This window comes from Pygocentrus nattereri, chromosome 1 (genome assembly GCF_015220715.1).
Source record: "Pygocentrus nattereri isolate fPygNat1 chromosome 1, fPygNat1.pri, whole genome shotgun sequence".
NCBI lineage: Eukaryota > Metazoa > Chordata > Actinopteri > Characiformes > Serrasalmidae > Pygocentrus > Pygocentrus nattereri.
In genome coordinates, this window is record NC_051211.1 from 51,524,128 (window position 1) to 51,551,203 (window position 27,076).

The window sequence follows — 27,076 nt, forward strand, 5'->3', positions numbered from 1 at the left end:
ATCTATCTATCTATCTATCTATCTATCTATCTATCTATCTATCTATCTATCTGTCTGTCTATCTATCTATCTATCTATCTATCTATCTATCTGGATGTTTGTGTGTTTGTTTACCCATTTCCAAGCCTCTCCTCGAGGAATCCCAGTATTATATGTAGTTATAAAGCAGCTCCTGGTTTGACCAATCAGTGCTCAGTAAATTGAGCTCATGATGTAACTGATGATATTAACGAGTCTCTGTGGCGGCTGTGAAGGTGTCAAGGAAAAATATGGACCCAAGAAATTCTTGTTACTTTTTATTGTTTTTATGTTGATTTGAATTATGAATGCGACTTTATTCTAATGTATATTGTGATAAACACGCTGCTGAGATACATTGTTTAAAAATTTGCTTAAATGCCTAAAACTTTCTCACAGTACTGTACAAGACCAGGCTCTGCCAAAAAGCCAAAACTGAAGGCCAAATTACTGTTTCAAAAACATTTTTGAAGTCACTTGCAAAATCTGACAAAAATATCAAAAACAGCTTGTAGCGTTCAGCTCAGTAATTCATAAAACATTTGGTTGTTCTGGCTACTACACTTGCACAGTCTCGTCAATGAGGTGGGACTTTTCCAGCAAGCTGAGTGGCTCTTTTTATTGAAAGGCAGAACTTTCTCAACCATGTTGAGCCTGAGCTTTTATTTGCTATACAAACTGCAGACCAGCCAGCTGTTGTTTTGCCTCTTTCCTTTAAACAGTGTTTTTTACTGTGGTCAGTTCTGTCTTTTATACTAAAATGAAAAAAAAAAAACCTTTCATAATAAAAGTCCTTGTTGGAGCTGACAGGTTTTTTAGAAGCATTTAAATTTGTACAATGATATGCCAACAAAACTAAACAGAAATTCTCTCCTAAAGACTCACGACACAACTGGACTCATATATCCAGAAGCTCAGATTCAATCAAAAGTCAGTAGGTGGAGCTTCACCCTGAAATGGGACAATGACCCAAACTATTCTACTAAAGCTGCTATGGAGTTTTTCACGTCCAAAAACGGTAAAGTTCTTGAATGAATGAGTAGATCACCTGACCTGATCTCCAATGAGCATGCATTTCATTTACTGAAGGCTACACAACCAGCAGCACGGCTACATTAGAGGCCTAGCGGAGCATTATTTACATTTACGGCATTCGGGAGACGCTCTTATCCAGAGTGCCTGACAGTTTTACATTGTTTACACAGGTAAAGGAGGCAATGTTAGGAGTCTTGCCCAAGGACTGTTATTGGTGCACTGTAGGGGGCTTACCCAGGCGGGGATTGAACCCCAGTTTACAATGTAGAAGGCAGAGGTGTTACCCTCTACACTAACCAACCACATTACTGGGGACGATATCCAGTGTTGGGTGATGTCTATGGGTAACAAGCGTTAGGCCTTCATCTACTGCAAAGGATTGGAACACATTACCTTCTGGCGAACAATGCTAAAACCTAAACTCAAGTGTATCTATCATTATTGGCTGTGGGCTTAAATATTAGCCAATGTGGATGCACTGGCTACTAAAGTCTCAGCTACATCACAGGCTTGCATTTACCTATTGTTTTCGCATAAGTTGCTAATCTCAATCAATCGCAATCAATATAGCAAACTCAAGCATTAGCCAGGGGTGCAATGGAAGTCAAACAACATTCCTGTATCGTGTAATTTAAGTTGCAGGCGCATTTTCCACCAGTCATCTGATTAGTCCAGAATATCATAGTTGTATGTACTAATTGGCCCTGGTTGGAAGACGTTGTTTGCAAATCAAACTGACTGCGCATCTTATCTTTTTAGCACCAGCGATTCTAACTGGCTAATTATCTCTGTTGTTCAGCAAGCTGCGTGTGTTTTGGTAACAGTCAAGTGAGCTCGTGAATATTTAATGTCACACCCACATGATCCTCTTCCGTTTGAAAATAGTAAAATAATAGCCCGAAAATAGCAGAACCCGTCCTGAAAACACTACCTTTATATAATATGAGCTTTTCCTTTAATGTGAGTGAACAGATTCCATCTTTTGAGCTCTGCACTGATGGAATGGAGTTTCAGCTCATCATTTGTAAATAAGCCAACAATCTAATGCCTGCTGTTTGTTATTTTGTTAGTATTGACTGAACTAGAGGATCCAACACTGCAGATCACAGCTGACGTGAGGAAAGCAGGTATTTCTCTTGACACTGACTTGAACTTTAAAGCACACACTGATGGTGTTAGTGCGACTATCGTCTCTCATCTCCTGCGTTAGACGTCACCTCACACTGCACACTTAGAAAGTGACATGCTTTTATTTTTTCCCCCACTGTTAACACATTGGAGATTACCTGAAACTGCAGCTTGTCTAAAACCTTGTAGAACACATTAGCTCTCCCAGCACTGCTCAGGTATAATAGAGCAGGGAATTATAATCACTGCCAGTGAACTACTACATGTCTGATCTTAAATCTAATCAATATATCTAACTTTTTTTACTTGCTTTGGTTTTTTTTTTCAGGGAAAAAAGCAATATTATCTGCCAATACAGGGACATGCACTTGAAAAAATGACTTAAAACAAGTGAAAATGTCTTGAAATAAATTAAGTCATCGTATAATAAGCTTAGCTGCTATAATACTTTTTTACTTGCTTTTCGTTTTTCAGGGAAATGATCTCGGTATACACAATTTTGCTTGCTTTAGGGAATTATTTTGATAAAAGCAATATTATCTGCCAATACAGTGAGACTTTCACTTGAAAAAGTTACTCAAAACAAGTGAAAAAGTTTAGGAATAAGTTAAATAATTGTGTACTACACTGAGCTGCTTTTCAAATGTTTGTAACGCAAAAGTTTTAGGCAAAAATATTTTAAAAAGATGTTTATCTGAGCACTAAGCATTTATTCGCTTGGGAAATTAGCATATAACAATAAACACAACTAGTATTAATACAATAAGTACTGGTTTTATATATGCCCCCCTCTTTCTCCCTCTTTCTTTCTCTCTCTGTCTCTCTCCACCACTCTTCTGCTCTTCTTCCTCTCGCTCTCCCCTGACTCTTTCTCTCTCTTTCTCTCTATTTCTCTCTCCTTTATATCTCTCATTCTCATCTTCTCTCTTTCTGTCCCTCTCTTACATATATATGTACATCCATATACATATAGGAGGAGAGAGAGAAGGAAAAGCGAGGGGCAGAAAGAGAGGATGAGATAGACAGATAGACAGACAGACAGAAATATCTGACAGGTGGCTAAAGATCAGCTGTCTTAACCTGCATATCTCTGTCCCTCTAACAGGTGGTCACACTGCAACTGCTGCCCACAGCAGCTTCCCCTGATTACAGCATTAATATCGACTTCAGTCCAGAAGTCTATTTCAGACAAGAAGGAGGATGACAGAGAGAGAAGGAGAGAGAGATAGATGGAGTGAGAGAGGCTGTGCAGAGAGGTGTGACACTAACAAGGTGGATGGAAAAGAAAAATGTGTAAAGGAGAAAGAGAGAGACAGAGCTGTGACTGGTGGCAAAGTTAAGCAAAGAAAAAAAAAAGGTTCGGCTCTCCAGCACAAGCTCTCTGGTGAAGGTCAGACGGTGAACAAGGCTGGCCTGTTGCCATGGAGACGGGATCCGAGAGCATCGGCTGTGGCGGTGGATCAGGAGGGCTCACCTTTGTTTTGGGTCGGATTGTCAATGCTGAAGTCTCCGTTCCAGATGACTGTCAGATCCACAGGGAGACTGCTCATTTCCATCCCATCATATGAGTACTGAGAGAGAGAGAGAGAGACAGAGAGAGGCAGTCAGGGTACTTGGAGTAATTGTGTTCAGCTGGAGGAAATCTTTTATCACCATTTTTGGCGAGAGGGCCAAAAACAGAGAGAGCAGCAGAGAGAAGGACCCTTCAGACTCCCCACTGCTCCACACTGCAACAACAACAAGTGCAGCCATGTCTCCTCACAGAATAACACTTGGTGGTGTTCAGGTCTGTGGGACCAAAAGAAAAAATTATGTGTTTTATTATTATTTCAGCCTCAGATTCTTGGTCTTTGCTCATTTTCTGTGAAGAAGATATAAAATAACCCATTTTCAGGGTCTTCACTCTGTTCACCCCCCACACATTTATATTACACATGTGGTGTTGGGCTGAACCCACAGGGAGTAAAAGTGTGGAGGTGCTGTTTCCTTCACTCTGTTGTCCTCCTACATGGCCTATGTTAGTGTGTGTGTGTGTGTGTGTGTGTGAGAGGGTGGACAACATGGACAGGCTGCTGACTGGCTACAGCTGCTAAAGGAGAACCCTACGCTGGACACTTGTGATATTTTAAACATCTGGTATTTTTATATTGATTGTTAAGGCTGTATTGATTTAATAAAACAATAATGTGGTGTGTTCACCAGACCACCGAGTAACAAACACATCAACACCACACAAGAGTTAAACTTTGCAGTTATATATTTCAGCAAAAGGTTTCAAGTTTACTGAAATTTGTTTCATCACTCTAAGAAAAATGAATGGCAGTTCAAAATGTTCTGAAACCAGTTGATGGAGCAGTTCAGCACTTCAGCTACATTAGCCTTGTGACTTGCGGAAGCAGACGTCAGACCCCAAACATGTCTTGTCTGATCAGCTACACTTGGGCAGAACTCATACTCACCGATGTGTTCTGGCACTGCACGCTGGAGCTGTTGAAACGGAGGGCAGGGACTCTCTGCTCCACGCCCTGGATGGTCAGCACGCACTCGTACCCACGCTGGCCCGACTGCGGCTGGGGTAGGTTCTTGGCCCTCAGTGTGATGGGCTTCACCACATTCACAGGAACCAGGATGCGGTCAGCGGGCAGCAGCTGAGGACACTCCTGGAAGTGAAGAGAGAAGATCACTGGATCATGACCACTAAATCTCCACAACAGTAATGATCTTCAGAAGAAGGTCTTCAGCAGACCTTGATTAGACAAATGTATTAGATTCAGGTTGGAGGTAGAACTCCAGAAGGAAGATCAGTGACCACTGAGACACTGTGTGTCCAGCCCTGACTGTAGATAACTGGACAATGAGTGCGTTTACATGCACTTAATAATCCGATATCTGCAGAAAATCAGATTTGGTCAGTAATTGTTTACATGTGCTTGAATGATCAGATAATGGGGAAACTCCAGGTCTACATGAGTCAGAGAGTAATCAGATTTCTGCTTTGCAATCAGCCAATAAACTCACAGAAGAAGACGTGACATGAACATAATATAAAATTCAAGCTTGAAAATATGGACATACATCATATAGAAGATGAGAAATATTTAAACCTTTCGTTTCATCGAGAATGTATTTGGTCTCAGCGTCACTACAAAAGTGTTTTGTGGCGTCTTGCGGCGACGCTGCTCGCTTATTTTCCGGTACAGCGGTCAGTTTTGCACATGCTCAGACTGAGAAATCCGAAAGAAATCAGAGTAAGAGTTCACATGCACTGAGAAATCTGATTACTCAGCTAAAACCCAGCTCTTTATTATATCTTTATTGGAGTTCAAACAAGTAGTTGAAACAAGCTAATAATTTTCCTAATAGAGCAGATTCTAAACTTTCAATCAATATCACATTTGTGTCTGTAAGTGGGAGAAAAAATGTTTAATTATAGGTAAAAGTCATTGTTGCAATCTAAAGGTATAATATATAATATAAAGCTCATACATTCATTATGTATATAACTATATAGTTCATTAATCGCCATGTATGTACAAAATTACAACAATAAATACAGATTTCTATGAGTTAAAGCACTGAACGTGTTCTCTAACATTGTGTGTTATGTATTCAAATGCAATAACAGTGTGGACCAATTAGGGTCCTGGAGCTCTGCTTTCAAAAATAAATGTTTCTTTTCTCACCTCACCTGTAGGTCACTTACAAGTCTTAACAAGAAGTCGAACACTGCCTGTTATAAAGGCGCAAACACAGAGAGCCAGTTTCGAATAAAGTCCACCTTTCAGGGTTCTTTGTTAAGTCTTTTGTCGTGTACTGTGGCACCGCCCGCTCTGGTTATCTACCACTGTGTCTTATTATAGTATGCTTTGAAACCTTCCTGGAAGTCTTTTTCTCAGGTCTTTCCTGGACCAGGTTTAAGATAAGGCCATATTAAGGGCAGTGTTTGGGCCTGTTGTTCCCCGTTCATACGATAACACTTGTCTGAAGTTCATTAACATGGCAGGATTCTCTCAGAGAGGCCGTCTGGTTTGCATATAAAAAGCTTTATAGTGTTTTTTTAAAAAGCCATTATAGATAATTTAGAGGGGCAGGAAGCAGAGGGATAAAGAAGGCTGTTTATGTTCCAAACTTTAGTGGCTTTATTTTGCCACCAAACTGCAAACGGAGGCGTTATCTGAGGCACTTGTGCAGAATGTATACTACAGCAGACTGAATGTAAATTAAAGAAACTGCCACACTATGGATGATATTGGGAAATACTGGGTCTGCAGTGGGGACTGCTCCTTTACTATGTTGATCTGTAGGCCTCGGTTCATAAACATAAACCAGCCCAAACTAATTTACTATAAAATGAAACGGTGTTTGTAGAAATTCAGAAAAAAGCCGCGTCAGTCTCGACTGCATATGTGGACATATTTCTATATTGTGCTCTATTTACACAAAGTTAGGTTAGTTCATCATTTATGTTGAACAGACTCTCCCAAAGTTTTACGCTGCTGCGCTGACGTTGAACCGTGTGCTGCACTGGGTCGGTCTGACCAACAGGTCAAAACCAGCTCTAAACAAAGTGACCGCTGGGCCCTGATTGGTGCTCTGGCTTTGCGCTTCTTTCGTTTTTGACATGTTACGTTTTTATACACACAGAAACCAAAAGGAACGACAGATTTCTCAAAATGTAGGAGGAAAAAGAAGATATTAGACTCTGAAATGTAGTGGAGTGAAAGGAAAAAGTCGCCCAGAACGGAGAAACTTCAATACAGATACATTTACATTTAAATTAGTACGTACAAATTACATTTACTTTGTTACTGTCCACAACTGCTTTCTAATAACTTTGCGCACACACTCACCCCTCCACACCCCTCCACCACCCCACCAGACTGTCACACAAATCCATAATGTAAAGGGATAAACACGGTGAGTCAGCCACGCATACATCTTTCATTGTGGCAGGTGTGCAGAGAATCGCGCTTTAAGATTTCACTCCACACCTCTTCAGCTTTTTAATCACAGCTTTTACAGATTACGCTGCCTCTCTCACATTCAGGCATACACAAAATAAACACACTCTCTAATGAGTGATGACTGACCACCACATTAGCATCAATCTCTTACTACACAGTTGATGAACTATGGAATCTGTACAGAATCATAACTGTGAGTCGTAGTGCTCATCTCCGTCTGTTCTGCAGTGGTAGAACTGGAATCGTGGAAGAAAAGCCCATTGACAAGTAAACAAGTAGTAGATTAGCATCATAATGCCTTAATGAAAACGTAGGCTACTAGCGGCCCACACGCAGCAAGATGATTATGAAATGTGGTCTTTTTGAACCGTGCGTATTCCGCTACCCGCCTTCACGAGGACAGATAAACGTAGCCCCACTTCATGGGCTCTGGGTAAAGATTTAGGGCGAGACTTTGGTGGGGTGGGATGCACTGCTCATAACACCTGATCTGATGTCACTCTGCCTTCAACGTTCTTATATCTTATATTTACTTTACTGTTTACACATACAGGCCTCTGATCGCTGGCACAGATCAGTGTGTCCATTCGGCTACATTCACATTAGCAGGATGAAGTGGCACAAATCCGATTTTTCACCTGAATGTGACTCAGATCTGATGTTTTCAGGTCTGTGTGGACAGCAAATCTGATCTTTTCTAATCCGACCCGAGCCACTTTCATATGTGGTCCTAGACCGGATACGTATACGATTCTGGCCATGCGACCTTAATGTGACGCTCAGATCGGAGTTTATGAGCTTTTTCCCCATCATTCAGCGTTACCACGGCAACAGCACCGAACAGAAGTTAAAGCCTGTAAACGGTGGAAGAGAAACACATCTCACCTTTTTCTCCTTCGTCTGGCTCTAATAATGAAGCTGAGAGCTGATCAGAGTTAATGATGCAGTGATTCAGTCACCTGAGCAGGATGAGCTCATGCGGGTCCATTTCAGGACGACGGCTCAGTCACATTAGATAGATCAGAGTCACTTACTTAAACGAGTGTGAACCATCGTGTCAAAGAGATCGGATCTGAGGAAAAAATCGGATTTGAGCAACGAGGCTTGTAATGTGAACGCAGCCTTAGACAGAGATCTGAGAGACTGAGAACAGCAGTTTATCAACTTAAAAGGGTGAGACTCAACTGGACATTTTCATTACTGGTCAGCAGTGCCAACCAGGCACCGGACAATGGAGCTCAAACCTGGACAATTGGCAATCCTAGTTTGACATACGTTCAGGCCTGTCTCAGTTCTTACATAATCACCTAATCGCCGTTATTTTACATTATCACAGTTATTTAAACTGACTGTGGTCATTTTCCACAGCTATTATACTTTACAGTCATATTATCCTGCAAAAAACACAATGTGAACTGGGCGTGTCAGTTTAAGGCAAATAAATGCAAATAAAAGAACGCTGAAGATGCCATCACTGAGATATCATGTGGCTTATGCAGGACAGCACTGAGCTTATTTTGATAGCTATGTAGCTAATTTGAACATTTTTAGAAGGATGTGTTTTGTATTGTGCTTGTATTTTCACTCTCGCTATTAACATGTAGCTCTGCTTAACTTCACACGTAACTGTAGACATTTGTGTTAATGCACTCACAGTTCCATTATTAATTATTGTACTGATTATTGATTAGGAGTATTGATTCAAAAGCCCAATCAGTGTCAGCTGCTAAGTAAACACAGCGAGCAAGTAAGGTGGCTAAACAACCACGGTGGCCACGTTAGGCTTATGTTTGAATAACTGATAACAAGCCGGCTTTAGCACAAAACCTGGAGAGGGGAGAATTTCCACTCTGCGATGTCTTCTGGTTTTCTCAAACGCTAGAGGGCGCTCCCGAGTGAGTCCAAAATGAATGGGTAGATATGGAGCATTTGAGCAAAATCATAGTTTAGAAATGCTTAAACCATTTTAAAGCATAAAACATTTTAACACCGCTGTTATATTTTTAAGAGCTTTTAAACTCAAGCTATAAGAGTTTAAAACAGCACCTCATGTAAGTTCAAGACGTCTGTGAGCGTGAACAGCCAATGAGCTGCTCCGCTCGCCAATCAATCATCATGCTCTAGCAGTAAAGCCCGCCTCCTGCTGCCCAAAACCCATTTGCTTTAGAAAAAAGGAAACACAGGTAAGTTTTCTTCGCTATTTGTAGTGAAATACATCCTTCTACTTTCTAAAATTAGAGAAACGTTCTGGGCGAGTGATTAGAAACTATTTTAACTTTTCGTTTTTAGCCGTTGAGCTCCTTTTACTCCCATTCATTGAGGACTCACTCGCAGGCGCCCTCTGCTCTTTAGCAGTCCTGTTTTTGATATAATGGGGGAAATAGGAAGTGGCCAGGCTCCTCATGAACCGGCTCTGGCTTTAGCACCTTCTAAGACACATATGCATCACTCTTAGCTCACTTGGTATTCAAGGTCTCACTGCTGGTGTGATTCCATTCTCCATGTTCTGCATTAAACACCTCCATTCTGGTCAAACGCTTCGCAGCAGAGCTTGAACTGATTCACTTTGCGGAACACGAGTTCCTCGTACACGCTTCCACTTTTGGAACTGCCAGTGTAGCTGCCAGTAAGGACCTCTGCTGGAGATGTTCCCTACTCCATATGCCACTATATATGCCAAAATGACGAGGACGGATCCAGCCTGTAGTCTTCTGCACTCTTTGAGGTTTTGCAGGCCCATCACTCTCTATTACGCCTATGAGCCCTTCTAGGAGTTTATCTCTAGCTGTCTCAGTTCCCCTTCTCTTTGACTTGAGGATGCTTTGAGCAGAATTACCATGACTGTGTGAACATGGCTGGTGATTCTCTCCATTTCTGGCGAGCACATTATCTGCCGCCTTCCAATTGCTACTCCATGCAGCGTGTCTGCAATTACAGCGCATGATGCTTTCCCAGGTTTGTGAGACAGTTCAGAAGTGTATCTTAGCTGCCTCTTCATCATCCCCTGGATACGGGGCGTCGTGTCGTCCGGGTGCTTTTGGCTTACGGTGATAAGAGGCTTATGATCGGTATGCATTTCACTGTATGCTAAGCCAGAGATATGAAACTTTTTTTTTTTGCATACAAACACCCAAGTGCTCTTACATTCACTTCTACATGTCCACATCTGTTTACATATATTACAGCTGTTTCCAGCGACATTCTAACCTGATTGGGCTGATTGGTATGTTCTGACTGCGCCACTCAACATTTATCAGGACTTTCTCAAGTGTCAATCAGTTTTTCCTTTCAAGAGAGACAAAACACAATATGATTGCAATTGACAGCTGCATGATTGCATCTTCACTTTCAAAGTTGCCCAAATTCTAACAGCCGGCGCTAGATTTTAGTGCTCTCAATATAAAAAATCATTCAATTTAATGAAAACGACGTACAAAATGTCCACATGTCTCTAATTGGAGCTTTAACATGTATGGAAATAATTTGTTGCTGTCAGAACAAGTCATTTAATAGATTTTATTGAAGTGATCTGGACCATTTCTATCAGTTCTTTTGTCATGGAATTTTAAAAAAGAATTAAGCAAAAGCTGGTATGTTAAAAAATGCCAAAAATAAAAGTGCAATGTTTTATGCCTGACATCCAACTGCTCTTTAGTAACTCACTAATGCTCTGAAGAAAATTTTAACAGTAATAGATCGAAATGTAGCTGAGCAGTCTGCTCTAGACAGGGGCAGGTAAAAGTAAAATAATCCTCCTTTACAGTAGAATAAAGCTCTGCTGATCGTTCGACACAGTTTAGCAGTAAATGCTCTTAAACGCTGGAGTTGATGTAGAACTGCTGATTCACCCTTTAACCCTGAAGATCAGCACAGACTGCTGGTCTCCATAGCAACACAGATAGCAATCTCACCTAGCTCTAGAGATTTAAGATGAGCATCAATAATTTGGAGATGAATGAATGTATTTGCATCTATAGTCACTCCAGCTGGTTTCCTGATACGTTTAATCTGCAACAAGAAACTGACAAACACTAAAAAGTCATTCCTCATTCTCCAGCTTCCCATTCTACTTTTCCCATTCCACCTTAAATGGTGCAGCAGTTACATTCTGGCTCCTCAGGCACCATTTAAGGTAGAACAGGAAAATTCGAACAAGAAGCTGGAGAAGCGACTCTCAAGGTTCTCAAGGTGCTTTGATTTTTGTTGAAAGGACAAAGTGGCTCTTCTTAACATTTGGGTTGTGACATCTGGACTGCTGTTCCAAATGGGAACATTTATTAGTGCAGTTTATTAATTACTTTATTAATGTTGGCACAAATAAAAGGTGGTGAAGTAAGCTGCTAGTTTAACTGATGGGCTAAGCACCTCAGCCTCAAGTCAACTTTGAAAAAACGTTAGCTGTAATGTTACATATTTTCTCTGTATTTTGGAAAAAATATTTAAATATTTGACAAACAAGCAAGGGGAAAAATTCTGAGCCCAGTTGATGGCTATGCTAGCTTTCACTGTCATTATTAGTCACATCAGCATTCAGAGGCAGTGCTACAAATGGGGTGGGGTCCTTGGTTCACCCGCTTTTATCACTGGCTCACCCCAAATTACTGCTTAAATTTACTTTCAGTAGTAAACTTTCAGGAATAAACATATGAAAATGACATTTTTGACACTGAAAGATCAAAATCTCATTAACTGTCAGGTAGTTTTTAACTCTGTGCCTGTCCCTTCGTCCGCAGGAGTAAAATACCTTAAACCTCTTCATAAGTGAACAAGATTTGGTGCACTCGCATATTTGTCCCATCCAAAACAACACGGCTGGCACTCCTACTGGAGCCAGCCCTTTAACTTCAGCCACAAAAGCCTGAAATGAAAACATTTTCAACGCATTCTCTCATCCTCTATTGTGTTGGCAATCAAGTGGATCTACCTTTCTGTTTCAACTCCTCATTATGCTGCCTTGTAATGAGTGACGACTGGCCACCAGGTAGGTGTAATGTCTTTTATTCAGCAACAACATTTGCATAGTCAGTGAACTAAAGAAGCCTCAGAGGATTCTAGCGCTTAAAGCTAATAGGCTAAAGTGTCCTGACGCACATACGCACACATGCGCTTTCACGCACACACAAACAGGCCGCATTAAAATTCATGAACTGACATTAAAACATGCAAAACGCAACAAATACATCCACCCACACACATAATTGTGCTAAAATGTGCACATATAACAAACGCTGTGCTCTTCAGGCCTCATCCCGCCTTCTTCTCTTCACAGCCCACGTGGTCGCGTGGAATTAAAGTGATCAGAAAAGCTGCAGTTAGCACTAAATGCTCTGCTTTCTCTGACAGCAAAGCAGTCCAGCCTTACTCGCAGCCCAACTCTGGCCACTAAGTCCTCGTTTAGAACCCTGTCGTCTCCCTAAAGGACCAACGATGCTGCTAATGATGAATTAAAGCTAGGTGCCAGTTAGCGTTATGCAAATTAGACCCTGCTAATTGGCCTCTCTAAGCATTTTTTTGCTTTTAGCCATGTTAGCACTGTCAGTGGTCATTTCCACCACTCCTATGCCTCCCATAATACCAACCACATGACCACAAAAATGCTACAGGGTGCCGACTCCTCAAGAGCTACACTATGTAAGTTTGGAGAGCTCTCTGGTTGAAACGCATGCAAAGTATGGAAGGAGGGTTTGTAATGTGGGTTGTGCTTCGGACCCCTTCCCCAAGCGGATGAATCTGATGCTTAGAAGAGTATTCAAAGGGAACTCAGTCAAAAGGGCGGGTCTTCTGAGGACATAAGTGAGTATCTACTGTTGTCGTCATGTCTTCATCAGTATGTTCAATTTGCATTTGAGACCTAAATATTGTGCCGCACCTTCTTTTTGAGCCTGTGACGTTAAAACTTCTGACGCCTCATCATGTTTATTATTGTCTTTTTTACTCAGTAATGCAATGCATTAATTAGATTTTACCCAAAAAAACATCTTTTTTTTACCATCTTTTGTTTTACCATCTTTTTTATCCTAACCTAACTTTTTCTTTTTCTTTTTTTTTTCATTTTTATCCCATCTTTTTATTACTTTAATTTAATTTCTAATTGTGTGTGTGTGTGTGTGTGTGTGATTTTCTCTTTTAAATCTATTGTTTTCTACCGTCTTTTTTTTTTCTGTTTACTTTTTTTAAACAACTGTGTATTTTATGACTTTTCTCATTTGTAAAGCACTTTGAATGACCGCAGTTTATGAATGTCTTGCCATTTATGCAGGAACTCATTTTCATTTTGCAAAGGAGAAGAATGTATTACCTTATTAAATGAATAAACGATGAAAAATGACTGGACACCAACTGGACTATCGCTACTTCAGAGCCGACTGGTTGGCGAGCTGCTCAGCGGTCATGGTTCACATTTACTGATATCATGAATGTACACAAGACACTGCTAGAAAGTCCTATAACTGCAAAAATATGACGGAAGTGTTGACATATTCTATGTGCATTTGTATGAAAATGTGTTTTGTGATTAACATTTTCAAACTACGGTTTCGCACGAGGTCCTCAGGAACTCTCTCATTTCGATCATGCTCAGCGCTGCCCTCTAGTGTTTGCCCAAACCTGGAAACATCACTGAGTGGCAGGTAGCTCTCCTCACTGCAAACTCTCTACTGCAGCAGAACAGCCTGAGGTGTGTTCAGCACACAGCCAGAACAAACACATTCCCATATGTTCTCAGCTGGATTTCATCTCTGGATTTATTGCCACATTATGCTGATATAATGTGTACGTGTTTATTGCCAGCGGTCAAGGTGATGAATCACGAGTAGAACTGAACAGTCTCCCTGTCAACCTCCATCAACGACCTCCTCCCCAGTCTTCCTTTAATATCTCCCCACTTTGGGGACGGGGTCCTCCTGGCCCTTCTTCCTCCCTCTTCTTATTGACGGATGCGCCCGGCTAGGTTGGCAGCTTTATGTGAGCGAGTGATTGACGCCAAGCATAACAACAGAATAATTGAAGGCTGGAAGGCTCTAATATGGAGCCTTCAGAGACCGCTGTTCTGCAAGAGCTGGTTTTGTCAGGCCAGGTTATTAAGTCTTTACTGGCAGTGAGAGGAGACAGAAAGGGTGGTGGGGGTGGGGTGGAGGGTGGCAGAGCATTAGAGATGAGGGATTTCAGTATCTGTTTATCATTAAGGTCAGCTGCATTGTGATTTTATGGCCAGCAGTAATGAGCAAAATGAACTTGAGGCTTTCTTGATAGCATTGTCATGTCGCTGCTGTTTTACATGTGGTTGGTTAGTGTAGTGGGTAACACTACTGCATTCTATGCTGTAGACTGGGGTTCAATCCCCTGGTTGGACAAGGCCCCTACACTATACCAATAAGGGTCCTTGGGCAAGATTCCTAACACCGCCTTCGCCTACCTGCATAAAATGATCAAACTGTAAGTCGCTCTGGATAAGAGCGTCAGCCAAATGCCGTAAATGTAAAATGCAGATGCTGTTGCAACAAAACCTCGTATCTCCAACATAGTAACTTTACAGGAGAAGGAAAAAACCTACTCTACTTTTAATGTATGTCAATGGAACCAGACGTTTTTCCACATAATTTTGGGCCGTTTCTTTTGCTCCATTCGTGATAAAATTTATACGCAATATAAAAAGTAACAGGTAGTTTCAAATTATGTAAAAAACTGAAAAACCACAAAAATCGAGATATGAGTTTTTGTTCTGACAACTGCGATATGCTAGCATTCATTTAATCACAGCAGGACATACAGATAAAACTACTTAACTTTATACATATTATTATTACTACTTATTATTATTTTTATTATTATTATTATTATTATTTCTTCAGGGGGTACTTCACAAAATGCTGTAACATTAAAGTGGATGTTCCTATTGGACGCCCCTCTTTTCTGTTTGATAGTGGAATTCCACCAATTTTTCAAAATTCACACACATACATTATCTAATCCGCTTATCCTCTTGGGTCTCAGAGGTGATGGAGTCTATCCCAGGGATCATCGATAAGGGCAGGAAATACCCTAGACAGGTCACCGGTCCGTCACAGGGCAGACAAACAGACATACAAGGACCCTGGTCACCTGTCCTGGGAATCAAACCCAGACCCCTCTTGCTATGAGGCAACAGTGCTACCTACTATAAACCATTAAAAAGTACATAAACCCACTGAGAGTCATTCAGTGTTACTTTTGTAAAATGCTCTGTTTTATAGAAACTTCCAAAGACAGGACAAAGACTTGTTCGCAGTGGTAGTGATAGGAACCAGATGTCTGATGAATTTAATGCCCCTAAAAGCTTCTAAATGCTCTGACACAGAACACTATTATATAAAATAGCTTCTAATATGTCAAACGATGCCTGAGACATTGTTTTATGATCATTTTGAGAAGGTTCTGGACATAAATGTCTGTTATTCTGATACATACAAGGGGGGAGAGGTACATGTAGGGTGTTATAAGGCAAAATAGTTCCTAAACAAAGCTTTTTTTCTGGTGTACCACAATTTGCCTTCATTAACACTACATATAAAAACCCTACTCTCAAATTTATTTTGGTACAACATCCAGTAGCAATGACTCTGAACCAGGCCTGGGCAGCATGTAGAAAAAATTGGCATGATGGTTTCTTATCGTTAAAAATGGGATTATTGATTATATCACCTCCCCCAGCCCAAACAGATGTATGCTTACAATAGCTGTGAAAGCCCTTACACGTTTATATGGCTAGTATGACAATATTTGCATGAATTTGTGCTCACAAAGGCTCCAAGGCTCTTGGAGGGAAGGCAAGCTCCACCCTTGTGCTTCAGGCAAAAGTTCTTCACATAAAGCCACCATAACTGACCAACCAGACAGGACTGGGTGAGTCACCAACTACTGAAAGGAAAAAACGGCAGAATTAACACTAAATCCACTGCCAGAGCCGAGCGCTTCTCCGCCTCAGGCTCTGTGTAGAGACACTAAAGCAGCCCAGTGCCTTAACCCAGCCGGAGCTGATTACCAGAGCCCTGCAGCTAAACCTTACAGGAAGCCCAGCTAATAAATAAGCGAGAGATGCTTGTGCGACACGCGGCACGGCCGAGAGATTCATGGCATGATGCTGCAGCTTCCCTACCGGTCACTGATGTATGTGAAATCTGACATGAAATGCTCAAGGCTGCTCATAAAAGAGAAGAAGAAGATGCTGAGCTTGATTAAAAAAAGAGGATGACAGAACGGAGAGCGTGTGTTTGCGCTGGAGGTCTTCGCTGAGAGGGGCCTGAGGGGGAGTAGCTGATGCATATTCACATTGGGCTTGTAAATGGAAGAAGGAGGAATGATTCAGACTGTAATCACCACACGTGTTTACTGCGGCACAGGAAGAGCGCGAAGCTGAAATCACCAGCATCTTCTCAGAAACAAGCGGCTTTATTTGGACGGCGTTCTGTAGATGGTCTGAGGATGATTACAAACATGGCTCTGGAAGGCTTTGATCAAAGTTTAGAAAAAAAAGTTGAGGAAGAAAAAATAGATTGGGGTTAGAACTAAAGTCAGGGAGAGAGAGAGGGAGGTGTGAAGGATAGCAAAGAGAGAGAGAGACAGAGAGAGAGAGAGAGAGGGAGGGAGAGAGCGAGAGGGTGAGAGGGAGTAGATAGAGAGAGAGAGAGAGAGAGCAAGAGAGAGAGAGAGACAGTAGATAGAGAGGGGAGGGAGTAGACAGAGAGGGGAGGGAGAGAGAGAAAGAGAGAGAGAGAGAGAGAGAGAGAGAGGAGGAAAAGAGAGAGAGAGAGAGAGAGAGAGAGAAGCAGAGGGAGAGTGTGAGAGAGTGAGTGTGTGTGTGTGTGTGTGAGAAGAGAGAAGGAGAGAGAGAGGGAGAGAAAGTGAGAGAAATAGAGAAACAGGGGAAGAGAAGTAGAGAGAGAGAGAGAGAGAGAGAGAAGATGTGCCCTGGCACACTGAGTGGAGCTGGCACAGATGGGCAGATCCATAATTAGTGTGTGTGTGTGTGTGTGTGTGTGTGTGTGTGTGTGTGTGCGTGCATGCGTGCGTGCGTGTGTGTGTGTGTGTGATGCGGGCAGTATAGGAATCACTGAGTACTGATCACTAATTCCTGCTCAGTCCATGTATATAGATGACAGTGTGTCATACAGAGTCAGAGGCCGCAGAGTCGAGTCTGTTAGAGACACTGAACTATCTACTGTAATGTTTAAGGCAGTGTGGGATGATTAAGATCTGCAGTTTGCGCAGTGCTGACCTTACAGCTATAAAGCTCCAATTACTGGTTAACCGAACATGTTTTAGCTGAATATAGTGCTGTTTAAAAGTCAGAGACCCCCCCAACTCATGTACTTAATCTCCAAACTAACACTAAGTACAAGTTCTAAACTTCTCAGGAAAAAAACCTGCACTTAACAGAAAATGAAGTATGATATCACATTTTCAGTGTGTCACTCACATCACGTTGACTCCCAGCTACGGATGACTGCAGCATCATCAGGCATTGAACATGCAATCTTCTGACGACGGGGCCGACGCTAAGACGGTTGCGCCACTAGGGAGTCCCTAACGTGTCTCTCTTTACCTTTATCACAGCTTCTGTTCTTTTCAGGAGACTCGCTTTCAGGTCCTCAGAGAAATCGGCAGACACACCTCCAAAGTTCAGTCTTAGAAGCTGGTTGGTCATTTTCTGAAGATATCAAACACATTCAGTGATGCTGAGGTCTGGACTTTGGGGTGATCAGTCCATTGTTCTGAGAACACCAGCGGCGTCTTTGTTTGATTTGCAAATTTTCTTATTCTTGTGCTGTTTATCTGATGGGGGCCGTTTTGGTGTCTACCAGGTCTTCCAGGTGGTTGTTAAGATTCTCATTTTCTGTAGCTTTTCATTATATTTTGAACTCCATCTTTATCCATCTCTGCTTCTTTGTTTATTATACCTTATTGATTATTTATATCTAATCTCCTCAGAAACATCTCCTAAGAAGCGAATGACTTGCACTTTTTGACTGGAAATGAAGTAAATCAGGGTTGGTGGTCTGGGATATTTGTAAATATCTCTTTGACCTGTTTTAATTCCCTTTTCCTTCGCCAGCCAGCCTCCGTCCTGTACCCACCCCACCTTTGCTGTCTCCTCACTGATTTCTGAAGATTGCTGTGCTTCTCCAGTGCTGCCCTGGGGGAGAGGGGGTGGTTATGTCATTCACAAATCAGGCCCAAAGCCCTCCGCTCCGCTATCTGCCATTCAATCGCATAGACCTGCTGCCAATTATGGCTGCAAATTAACATCTTAATAAGATGAGAGGGACTCCAGCAGATCGATCCACCCCCTCCGTTCCATGTCTCTTATTTTTGCTTTCCTGCTCTTTCTCTCATTAGCGTTCCTTTCCTTTTTCCTTCCATTTACTTTCCACGTTATTTATTTCTTTATTAGTTATGTACACCACACATTAATCAACCCAAAGGTAAATGTGCCATTGTTTGCCAACTGCCTTATTTTCAGCTGGATCCCCTGAGGCCTGGAGTTGTAAGCCAGAAACAGTTCAAATAAACAAACAATGTGTTAAATTAATGTTATAGCACACATAAAGCTCCCCATAGAGTGAACAGAGATGTAAGGCAGTAATTTACATGCAGGTAGGTCAAGCCTAGCAGTTTACAAAAGAGGGCTTGGGATAAAAAAAGAAGAAAAGCATAGAATAGCACTGACCAATAGTATGTGATGCTCTGAAGCAGCCACATATGAGCCTAAGGTCAACATGCCCAACGCCAAGCATCAGCTAGGCCGCTATAAACCCGCCCCCACCCCCTGCCCCCCTCTGCGCTGGGCTGTGGAGCAGTGGAACTGCATTCTCTGGGATGATCTGATCCTTTGGGATGAGCTGATGTGTGCGGTACTGATCATCCAACATCAGCACCTGACCTTCCTAATGCTCTTGTGGCAGTGTGCTATCAAATCCTCACAGCAGCATCTAGTGTAAAGCCTTCCCAGCAGAAGAGAGGCTGCTATTGCAGCAAATGTAGGACAAACTCCCTTTTAATAAGCTTTTAGATGAAATGTTAGATGATAAGGTGTCTACAAACTTTTGGACACGTAGTGTATGTTTAAGTGTAACTGCTGGCATGGTAATCCAAAAGTGTGGAATCTTGGGAAAATGTGTTTTTCCTAAAAAAAGACAGTCAATTCAAGAGGGGCTTGGACTAACCTATAAAGAAGGTCTTTAAAAAGTAATGACAAGCGTTTGCAATCATGCCAAAGCAGAATGGGTGTAATCAGCGACGGTCCAGAGCGTACAGCAGCCTGCAGCCGTGTAAATGTTGCCATAGTGACAAAGTTACTGGAGTAACAGTGCCACTCCTGCCCGTGTGCAGTGCTGCAGTGTCAGCTGCTATTTTATCTTAAATAATGTTTTGAATTTTAAGTCAAAATTTTCTAATGCTGTGGTTTTCGGAAGCAGAGGAAGGTGGAAAGGTCTGCCACTGCCAGCCGGAAACAGAACAGTCGGACAAGAGTTTGAATTTCCCAGCTTTTTGCCATCACCTGCGGCGGTAGAACCTTTTTTGGAGCCATGAATGCTGAACATCTCATTGTTGAAGTCCCATGTCAGCCAGTATTATACAACAAAACATGGGAGCGCACAGAGCGTCCTCCAAGCTTTTCCCACCTTAAATAAAGAATCAACATTGCTAAAGCTCTCCTCTGGTAATCATCCATTTTTGCCGGTAACGCTGTCACCATGGCAACATTTCCATGGCTGTATTCCTCTGTTGGTGTGTACTGCTATGAGTCACGGAACAACGGCAACGTGAACACAGCATCAGAGTTGTGCTGCAGCCTTGAGCTCAGCTGGTCAGACAATAAGACAGATTCAGGCATGTGAGTGCTGAGGCTGAATGGCGCGTGAAGCGATGGAGATGAGTAGCAGGGCTAGTGCATCTCTCTCTCTCTCTCTCTCTCTCTCTCTCTCTCCTCCAAGCCCCTAAGGATAACAGTAGGCTGGGTGTCTGGCCCAAGCAGATGTGTTATTTAGTCATGGTGTGTTGTGCCAGAGGCTAGCTAAGAAAGACGCGGGAGCAACTCGACACGGCTGTATTAACTCAGAGAGGGTGGGCTGAGCACTGGGGGTTTAAACCCTGTATTTGAGAATGCTATAGTCGGCCTGCATGACCACGCTTTTCTTACTCCTGTCTTGAACATAAGAGAGGAAGAGACCTGTCTAACAGTGAACAAAGAAAGACAGACTGACGCAGATTAAGAGAAATGAGAGAGGAGAAAAAAAACCTCAAGAGCACGTCAGCTAATGAAACTTCTAAAGTCGTCATTATTTTCTGCCTCGGCTGTCCCTAACTCTCTTTTAATTAAATGGAATCGTAGTCTTGGCACCGCCAAGCACTCTAAATACCACCAAATGGGCAGATATAGGCGGAGGGCATTAGTGTTGGGCTGATTTATTTTACTGCATATTTAAATGTAAAGGAATCAAATGGCTTGGAACGGCGTGGAGCAGAGGAGCAGAGGCCGCAACGCACTGACACGCTTAGGTCGCCATTTGCACTGAGACACCGGGGGCTCATGCTTTGGCTTGTGATTGTATTGTGTCTGTTTTGGGTTGAAGGGCCTCCTTCCACTTCATCAGCTGTTAAAAAAGCATTAACAGGTTACCCTGGATCTCTTTTCTTCCCCTTAAAAAATCCCTTAATTGGAACAAAGCGCAGAGATTCATCCGCGCGGGGTCAGAGAGAAGGGCCATCTCATTTATCTGTGCAAAGTTGACTCTTCTTTGTCTTCAGCGGATTTCTGAGGTAAACATCCAAACTCATTAAGTTGCAAGCGGCGAGTCCGCACGGAGAATCCGAACCCCCTCCTCCGACCCCCCGGTACCGGGGGTTAATGAAATCCAAATTAAACTCATTAGCCAGACGAAACACCTGCCTTAAAACAACAGTCAAACAAAAACATGCGGAGGAAATGTCATTAATATGTGCTAATGCCCCGTCCCTGCTTTTGTGAGCCAGTTGTTAGGCACACAATACGAAATCTCAATATTAACATGGTCAATATGGACCGCGAGGGCCGGTTGATAATTAGAAAAGCAAATGCGGACGAACCTCGCTGCTCCCACTGAGAGATGCTAATAAATGCTGAGCATTAGTGACCAAACATGTTTGTATGGCTGGAAATCGCAGGAGGGTGAATGCCTATGCATAGAATTATCAAAGCCTGGATGCACACTCCTGGCATTCTCTCAAGCAGCTTCCTGAGGAGCCAGCTGGGATGCTTTCCCAACATGCCTGAAGAAGCTCCACATATGCTAAACACCAGGTTGCTAAAAGCTACTTGGAAATAAGTACATGGGCATCAACTTCACCATACCTACTTTGTTTGGTCTGTTTTCACAGATGTAAACACAGGGTGTGCACTAAACAAATGAACCGACAAGTGCTGAGAATGATCCACCACCCAAATAGTACCTGCTCTGTGAGGGTCAATGGGTTAATCATGGTCTTCCCCAAACTGCAGACACTAAACCGGAAGCATATAATTGCCTAAAATATCTCCGTGTGCTGTAGCATTAACATCACGCTTCACTGGAACTAAGGGGCCCAAACTCTGATAAACAGCCCCGGCCCATTATCCCTCCTCCACCAAACTTTACTGCTGGCATTAGGCATTCTTCTGGCATCAGACTGCCAGATAGTGAAGCATTATTCATCACTCTAGAGAACGTTTCCACTGCTCCAGAGTTCACTCCAGCTGATGCTTTGCAAAGAACATAGTGATCTACTTGTGTGCTGTTCTTGTGCTGTTTCCTCTATATTAAGTTTTGAACTCTGCAGTGAGTGTTGCAACTCAGAATTGGCGACTTTTATACGCTATGTGCTTCAGGACTTGTCAGCCCTGCTGTGAGTTTGGATGGTCGACCACTTCATGGCTGAGCTGTTGTTGCTCCTAGATGCTTCCATTTCACAACAGTTGCACTTACCATTGACATGATTGTAGCTTAGCCAAATTTCTAACCAAACAATGAACACTGTCGCATTTCAGCCACTGCAATGTGAAACCAACTGCACCAATTGAAAAAGAAACAGTCACAAGAACCCAAACTCTGGTTTATACTTTACAAAACAAACTAGATGTGAAAACAGCCTTAGAAACTAATTTAACACATTTTAGCATAAGCCTTTTAAAGACTAGTATGTCTAACATTCCACAAACATACTTTCAATCAGGTGCAGTTACTGTTGCAGCAGTAAAACAGGATATGACAGCTAAACCCCTCGGGGAAGATCTGGACTCCGCCTGTTCTCTGCCAAATCACGCCCTGACCTGCTCGTCTGCCTCTGTAAAAACAGCTGGGAGTGTGCCTGGCTCGGGTAAGCAGCTCCCAATACCCGCGGCAGCCTTTTAATTAATCTGATGGGTCCGGGGCAAGGCGCTTCGAGGCGAGAGCTCAGCGCCAATAATATTGATAATTCAGCCACAGCAAGCCATCAGGAGGAGGGGGGGGGGGGGGGGGGGGTATTCAGACAGAAATATGAGAGTTTAATGAAAATCAAGGCTAACTGGCAGCAGCTCAATGGAGGAGTTGTGCTAAATCCCAGTTTAGCTGTTTTCAGACAGGGTGAACCAACCAGTTCAAATGATAGTAAGACTCCTGATAGCCAATCAGAGCTGGGGGAATAAGCAACAAATCAGAACTCACCTCAGGTTGCTTGACCCGGCCTTCTTGGAAGGAGCAGCTGCGGGGGTCGTGGGTGCAGGTATGGCGGTACTTGCACCAGTGGCATTGGTATGGACTTCCAACACAGGAAAGACACCTGAAAGAGAGAGACACAAAGCAATGAGGTGGTTTCAATTACGAGGAAATATTATATTGGGTATGTCCTAATAAAAAGATAACAGTCCCCCTATTTGGATAGACCCTCCAGACCAGGGGCTGGCAAAATGCGTCACCAGAGCTGCATGTGGCTGTTTTACTGCCCTGTTGCAGCTCCACAGCAGAATTAGGTGTTTAGGTAAAACTAAAATAATCCTTCTTTAAAGTAAAATAAACCTCTGCTGATCGTTCAACACAGTTTAAGTATAAATGGTTAATGTAAATAATGAGTTAATGTAGAACTGCTAATTCACCCTTTAACCCTGAAGGTTGGCGTACAGACTGCTGGTCACCATAACAAACCAGATAAGAATCTCACTTAGCTAGAAGTGAAAAGGCAAAGAGAGAGATTTAAGACGAACATTGACAATTTGGAGATGAATGAACTTTGCATTTATAATCACTCCAGCTGGTTTCTTGATACGTTTAATCTGCAACGAGAACTAGTCAAACACTAAAAAGTCACAAAGCACAAAAAGTCACTTCTCATTTGCCAGCATCTTGTTTGAATTGTCCCGTTCCACCTTAAATGGTGTAGCAGTTACATTCTGTCCTCTCAGGCACCATTAATGTGGAAAGGGAGGAAAATTAGAACAAGAAGCTGGCGAATGAGAAGCGACTTCAGCCACATACAACGTTGAATGTTGAGAGACATTTTACAGGAAACTGTTCTAATTCTGTGGAAAAGTTTCCTGCTGGAGATGCGAGAAAAGTGGCTATAACTGAGCAAAGTAAGTCTCAATTAATGTTCATATTTTTAGCCTGTACTAGAACATCGGCACATACTGAGACATATTTACAGCCAAGATAGTAAAATGGACATAAATGTTGTGGCTCCCAAAGTGGTTTGATTTTTGTTGAAAGGGCTTTTCTTAACATTTGGATTGCTGACCCCTGATCTAGTCTGTTAAAAACACAACAGTGTTTAAAAGATCTGGGCTGCCTTAAGATGTCGTGCTTCAAATAATAAGTCTGTAATTTATTGTGCCACTTTGCTAACTTATCATTAGAAGTTCAATCAATGTACATTTTAATACAGACTGGCATATCTTTTATACTCTAGACTATCTATGTTCGAAATATCAATTAACTATCCGGAGAAACTGCATGTGTTGACATTTCAGCCATAGATATTAACCGCAAACCAGTTATTCTATTGTTTCCTGTGGGGCGCAGACGGAAAATTCTGCCACTGTTAGCGGCAATGCTAAGCTGACCACAGGTTAAAGTTCCATCAGATTTATATTGTCCCAACTTTGATAGTTGGCTTCTGCTGTAGAATAAACCGAACATTGATGATTTTTGTAAAAAACTGGTGCTGAAAGGTTGAAGTTAAAGTTCAGGGAAATCCGTTCACACAGTTGTGTGGCAGTCGTGGGCTGGAGGTTAGGGAACTGGCCCTGTGACCGGAAGGTTGCCGGTCTGATCCCCAATGCCGACAGTCCAAGACTGAGGTGTCCTTGAGCAAGACACCTAACCCGCAATTGCTCCCTGGGTGCCGTGGATAGGGCTGCCCACTAGTGTGTATGTGGTGTTGGGTTACATAAGGGGGTGAAATTTCCCTGTTTGTGGGACTAAAAAGTGTCACTTAAAAATATCAACTCCTAAACTGTAACAAAGCACACTGTTAGACACATTAGCATGTGTTTAAAACACTTACAGGATAAAATAGTGACTAACAGCATTGCATGTATCATTTCCAATTCTGCTAAAATTAAGAAACCCTTATTAGTCCCACAACAGGGAAATTTCACCTCCACATTTAACCCATCTGGGCAGTGAAACATCACATACACACTAGGGGGCAGCCCCATCTGCAGCACCCGGGGAGCAATTGGGGGTTAGGTGTCTTGCTCAAGGACACCTCAGTCATGTACCGTTGGCACTGGGGATCGAACCGGCAACCTTCTGGTCGTAGGGCCGGTTCCCTAACCTCCAGTCCACGACTGCCCCCGTTGACATTATGTTGAGGTCATGCTTAGGGTGAATTTGATATTTAGCTGAATGTAAAAGTTAAATGCAAAATAATCCTATAAAAGGCATCGACAGTGGACTAGTCGCATAATGCGTTACCAAAGACACTTACGATTTATGGACACTACAGTTGTAGAAGACAAAGCTTGTGTTGGCAAAAGCCAAGCCCGTCTCCTTGGACTTGAGGTAGAGCTGGACAATCTGGTGATCACCTGGAAAGCACAGGAACATCAGCACGTTAGAAAATGAAACCATTTCATTACAGCCACACTGCTCCACTATATATACACATCTGAGCATGAAGTGTTGATGATGAGGTGCTGAATAAGAGCTTTAGGCTACCATTCAACAACAATATAAATAAAGCATAATCACACAGAATGGGAAACAGGAATTTGAATGTAATATGGAACCGTATGTGAACACATCCTACAGGGATATCATGAATATGGCATTTTCTGCCATTTTTTAATGCACAGTGCCTGTTTATTTGCTGAAAGTGATTAAAATGTGAATAAGTGCGTTCTCTCTGGACTTACATTCACTGATAATCAACAAAACGTCATTTGACTACAGGCGCCCACATTTTTGCATACAACTGTTGTTGACGTGTTGAATAGATTTTTAAAAATAAATTTTTGCCAAAAAGCTCACAACTACCGCAAAACAATGCTTTGAGCATCGGGCATCACATCGTCGCTGTCCAAAGAAAAAGGTAACTTGGTAAGTTTTCCAATATGATAACTTTACAGGAGAGGGCAAATAAACAGTAAACATTAACGTCACTTAATGTAATGTTATTTTTTCCAAGCATTTTTAATGGCGCTTCTAGTCATCCAATCATAATAAAATTATGAGCTGTTGAGCTCAAATTATGTAGAAAACTAAAAATGATGAAAAAACAGAGATGAGAGGGACAGCGAGGCTATGTGTAAAAATCAAACGTAATAATTTTCTAAGTGTTTAGACGCAATAAACTCTTCAGACGTCTGGTTCCCATTTCCACCGCTGTGAACAATTCTGTCTCAGAAAGTTTCTTCAGACATCTCACATCAAGCTACTCTGAATGGGACTGTTTAACATCTTCACTATTTAATCACGTAGAAATTCTGAAAGAATGGTGGAATTTCCCTGTAATGCTATATCAAACATCATTAAAGCACATACAGCAGGAATGTAACCGTTAGGCCTCACAACTAAGCGGTACGTCTGGGTTAAGTTCGCACCCAGGACTCTGTTATACAAGCAGGAGTTTTCACCTCCTATCTGCCGAATGCAAAACATCCACGTCCATCCAAAAGTCTTTTAAAGTCCCTTTGAAAAGGGAGATTATGGAAAAAGAGAGAGAGGGAGAAAGAGGGAGAGACGCAGAGGAACCTGTACAAGTTGATGAATATGTGGCACAAAAGGATTTTCTGTGTCCTTTTGTCGGCGCTAATGAAGGACCTCATGTTTAATTCAACGAGCCGGACGCCGACGTCTCCTCTCTCGGAGGAAGAGTGCGCACCTCTCTTTGTCACCCTCTCTCGTTTTCCGCCTTTATCTCTGTCTCTTATTCGCTCCCACCTCTTCTTTCGGACTCTCTCTCTCTCGTTTTTTCTCTCCGCCCCCTCCCTTCTCTCTCTCAGTCTCCCCGACAAAGAGGGAATCATTCATCAATCACTGAAAAGTGTGCCTGACAATGAATCTGTCCTAATTAGTCCACCTAAATGTTACCTTGATGGCTGGTATCTCTGGAGTGTGTGTGTGTGTGTGTGTGTGTGTGTGTGTGAGGGCCTCCTGACACATCCTGGAGAGCGTGCTTTCCTTAATGAGTCACACAGGACACATATGGTTACCATGACGCTGAGGAGGAGAGAGGAGGAGACGAGCTAACAAATGACCTTCTTCTTTGTTTTATCTCATATTTATGGGCCGTGTACCTGTATGCGCTCGCCGGTGTGCATGAGTGGCCAGTATTGAACAGGAGTGTAATAATGCTTCATGACGTTGTCATATTGCAAAGCTAAACTATGACCTTCCTCTTGTGGCATCTAATGCAATTGCACTGCTAGAACCAGGCCTGGTGCAATGAAAAGAGCTGAC

The 27,076-nt window shown here is 42.4% G+C and overlaps 1 protein-coding gene across 1 annotated transcript in view; it reads right to left on the reverse strand.

Annotated features, from left to right (window-relative positions):
- Positions 1 to 27,076, reverse strand: part of plxna4 (plexin A4) — a 432,713-nt gene that overhangs the window by 86,400 nt on the left and 319,237 nt on the right. Inside the window, exons 8-11 of the mRNA XM_037538616.1 lie at positions 25,104 to 25,203; positions 22,844 to 22,958; positions 4,641 to 4,841; positions 3,656 to 3,752 (exon numbers count right to left, since the gene is read on the reverse strand). Of these exons, the coding sequence (XP_037394513.1) occupies positions 3,656 to 3,752; positions 4,641 to 4,841; positions 22,844 to 22,958; positions 25,104 to 25,203 (513 nt within the window). The remainder of the gene's footprint in view (positions 1 to 3,655; positions 3,753 to 4,640; positions 4,842 to 22,843; positions 22,959 to 25,103; positions 25,204 to 27,076) is intronic.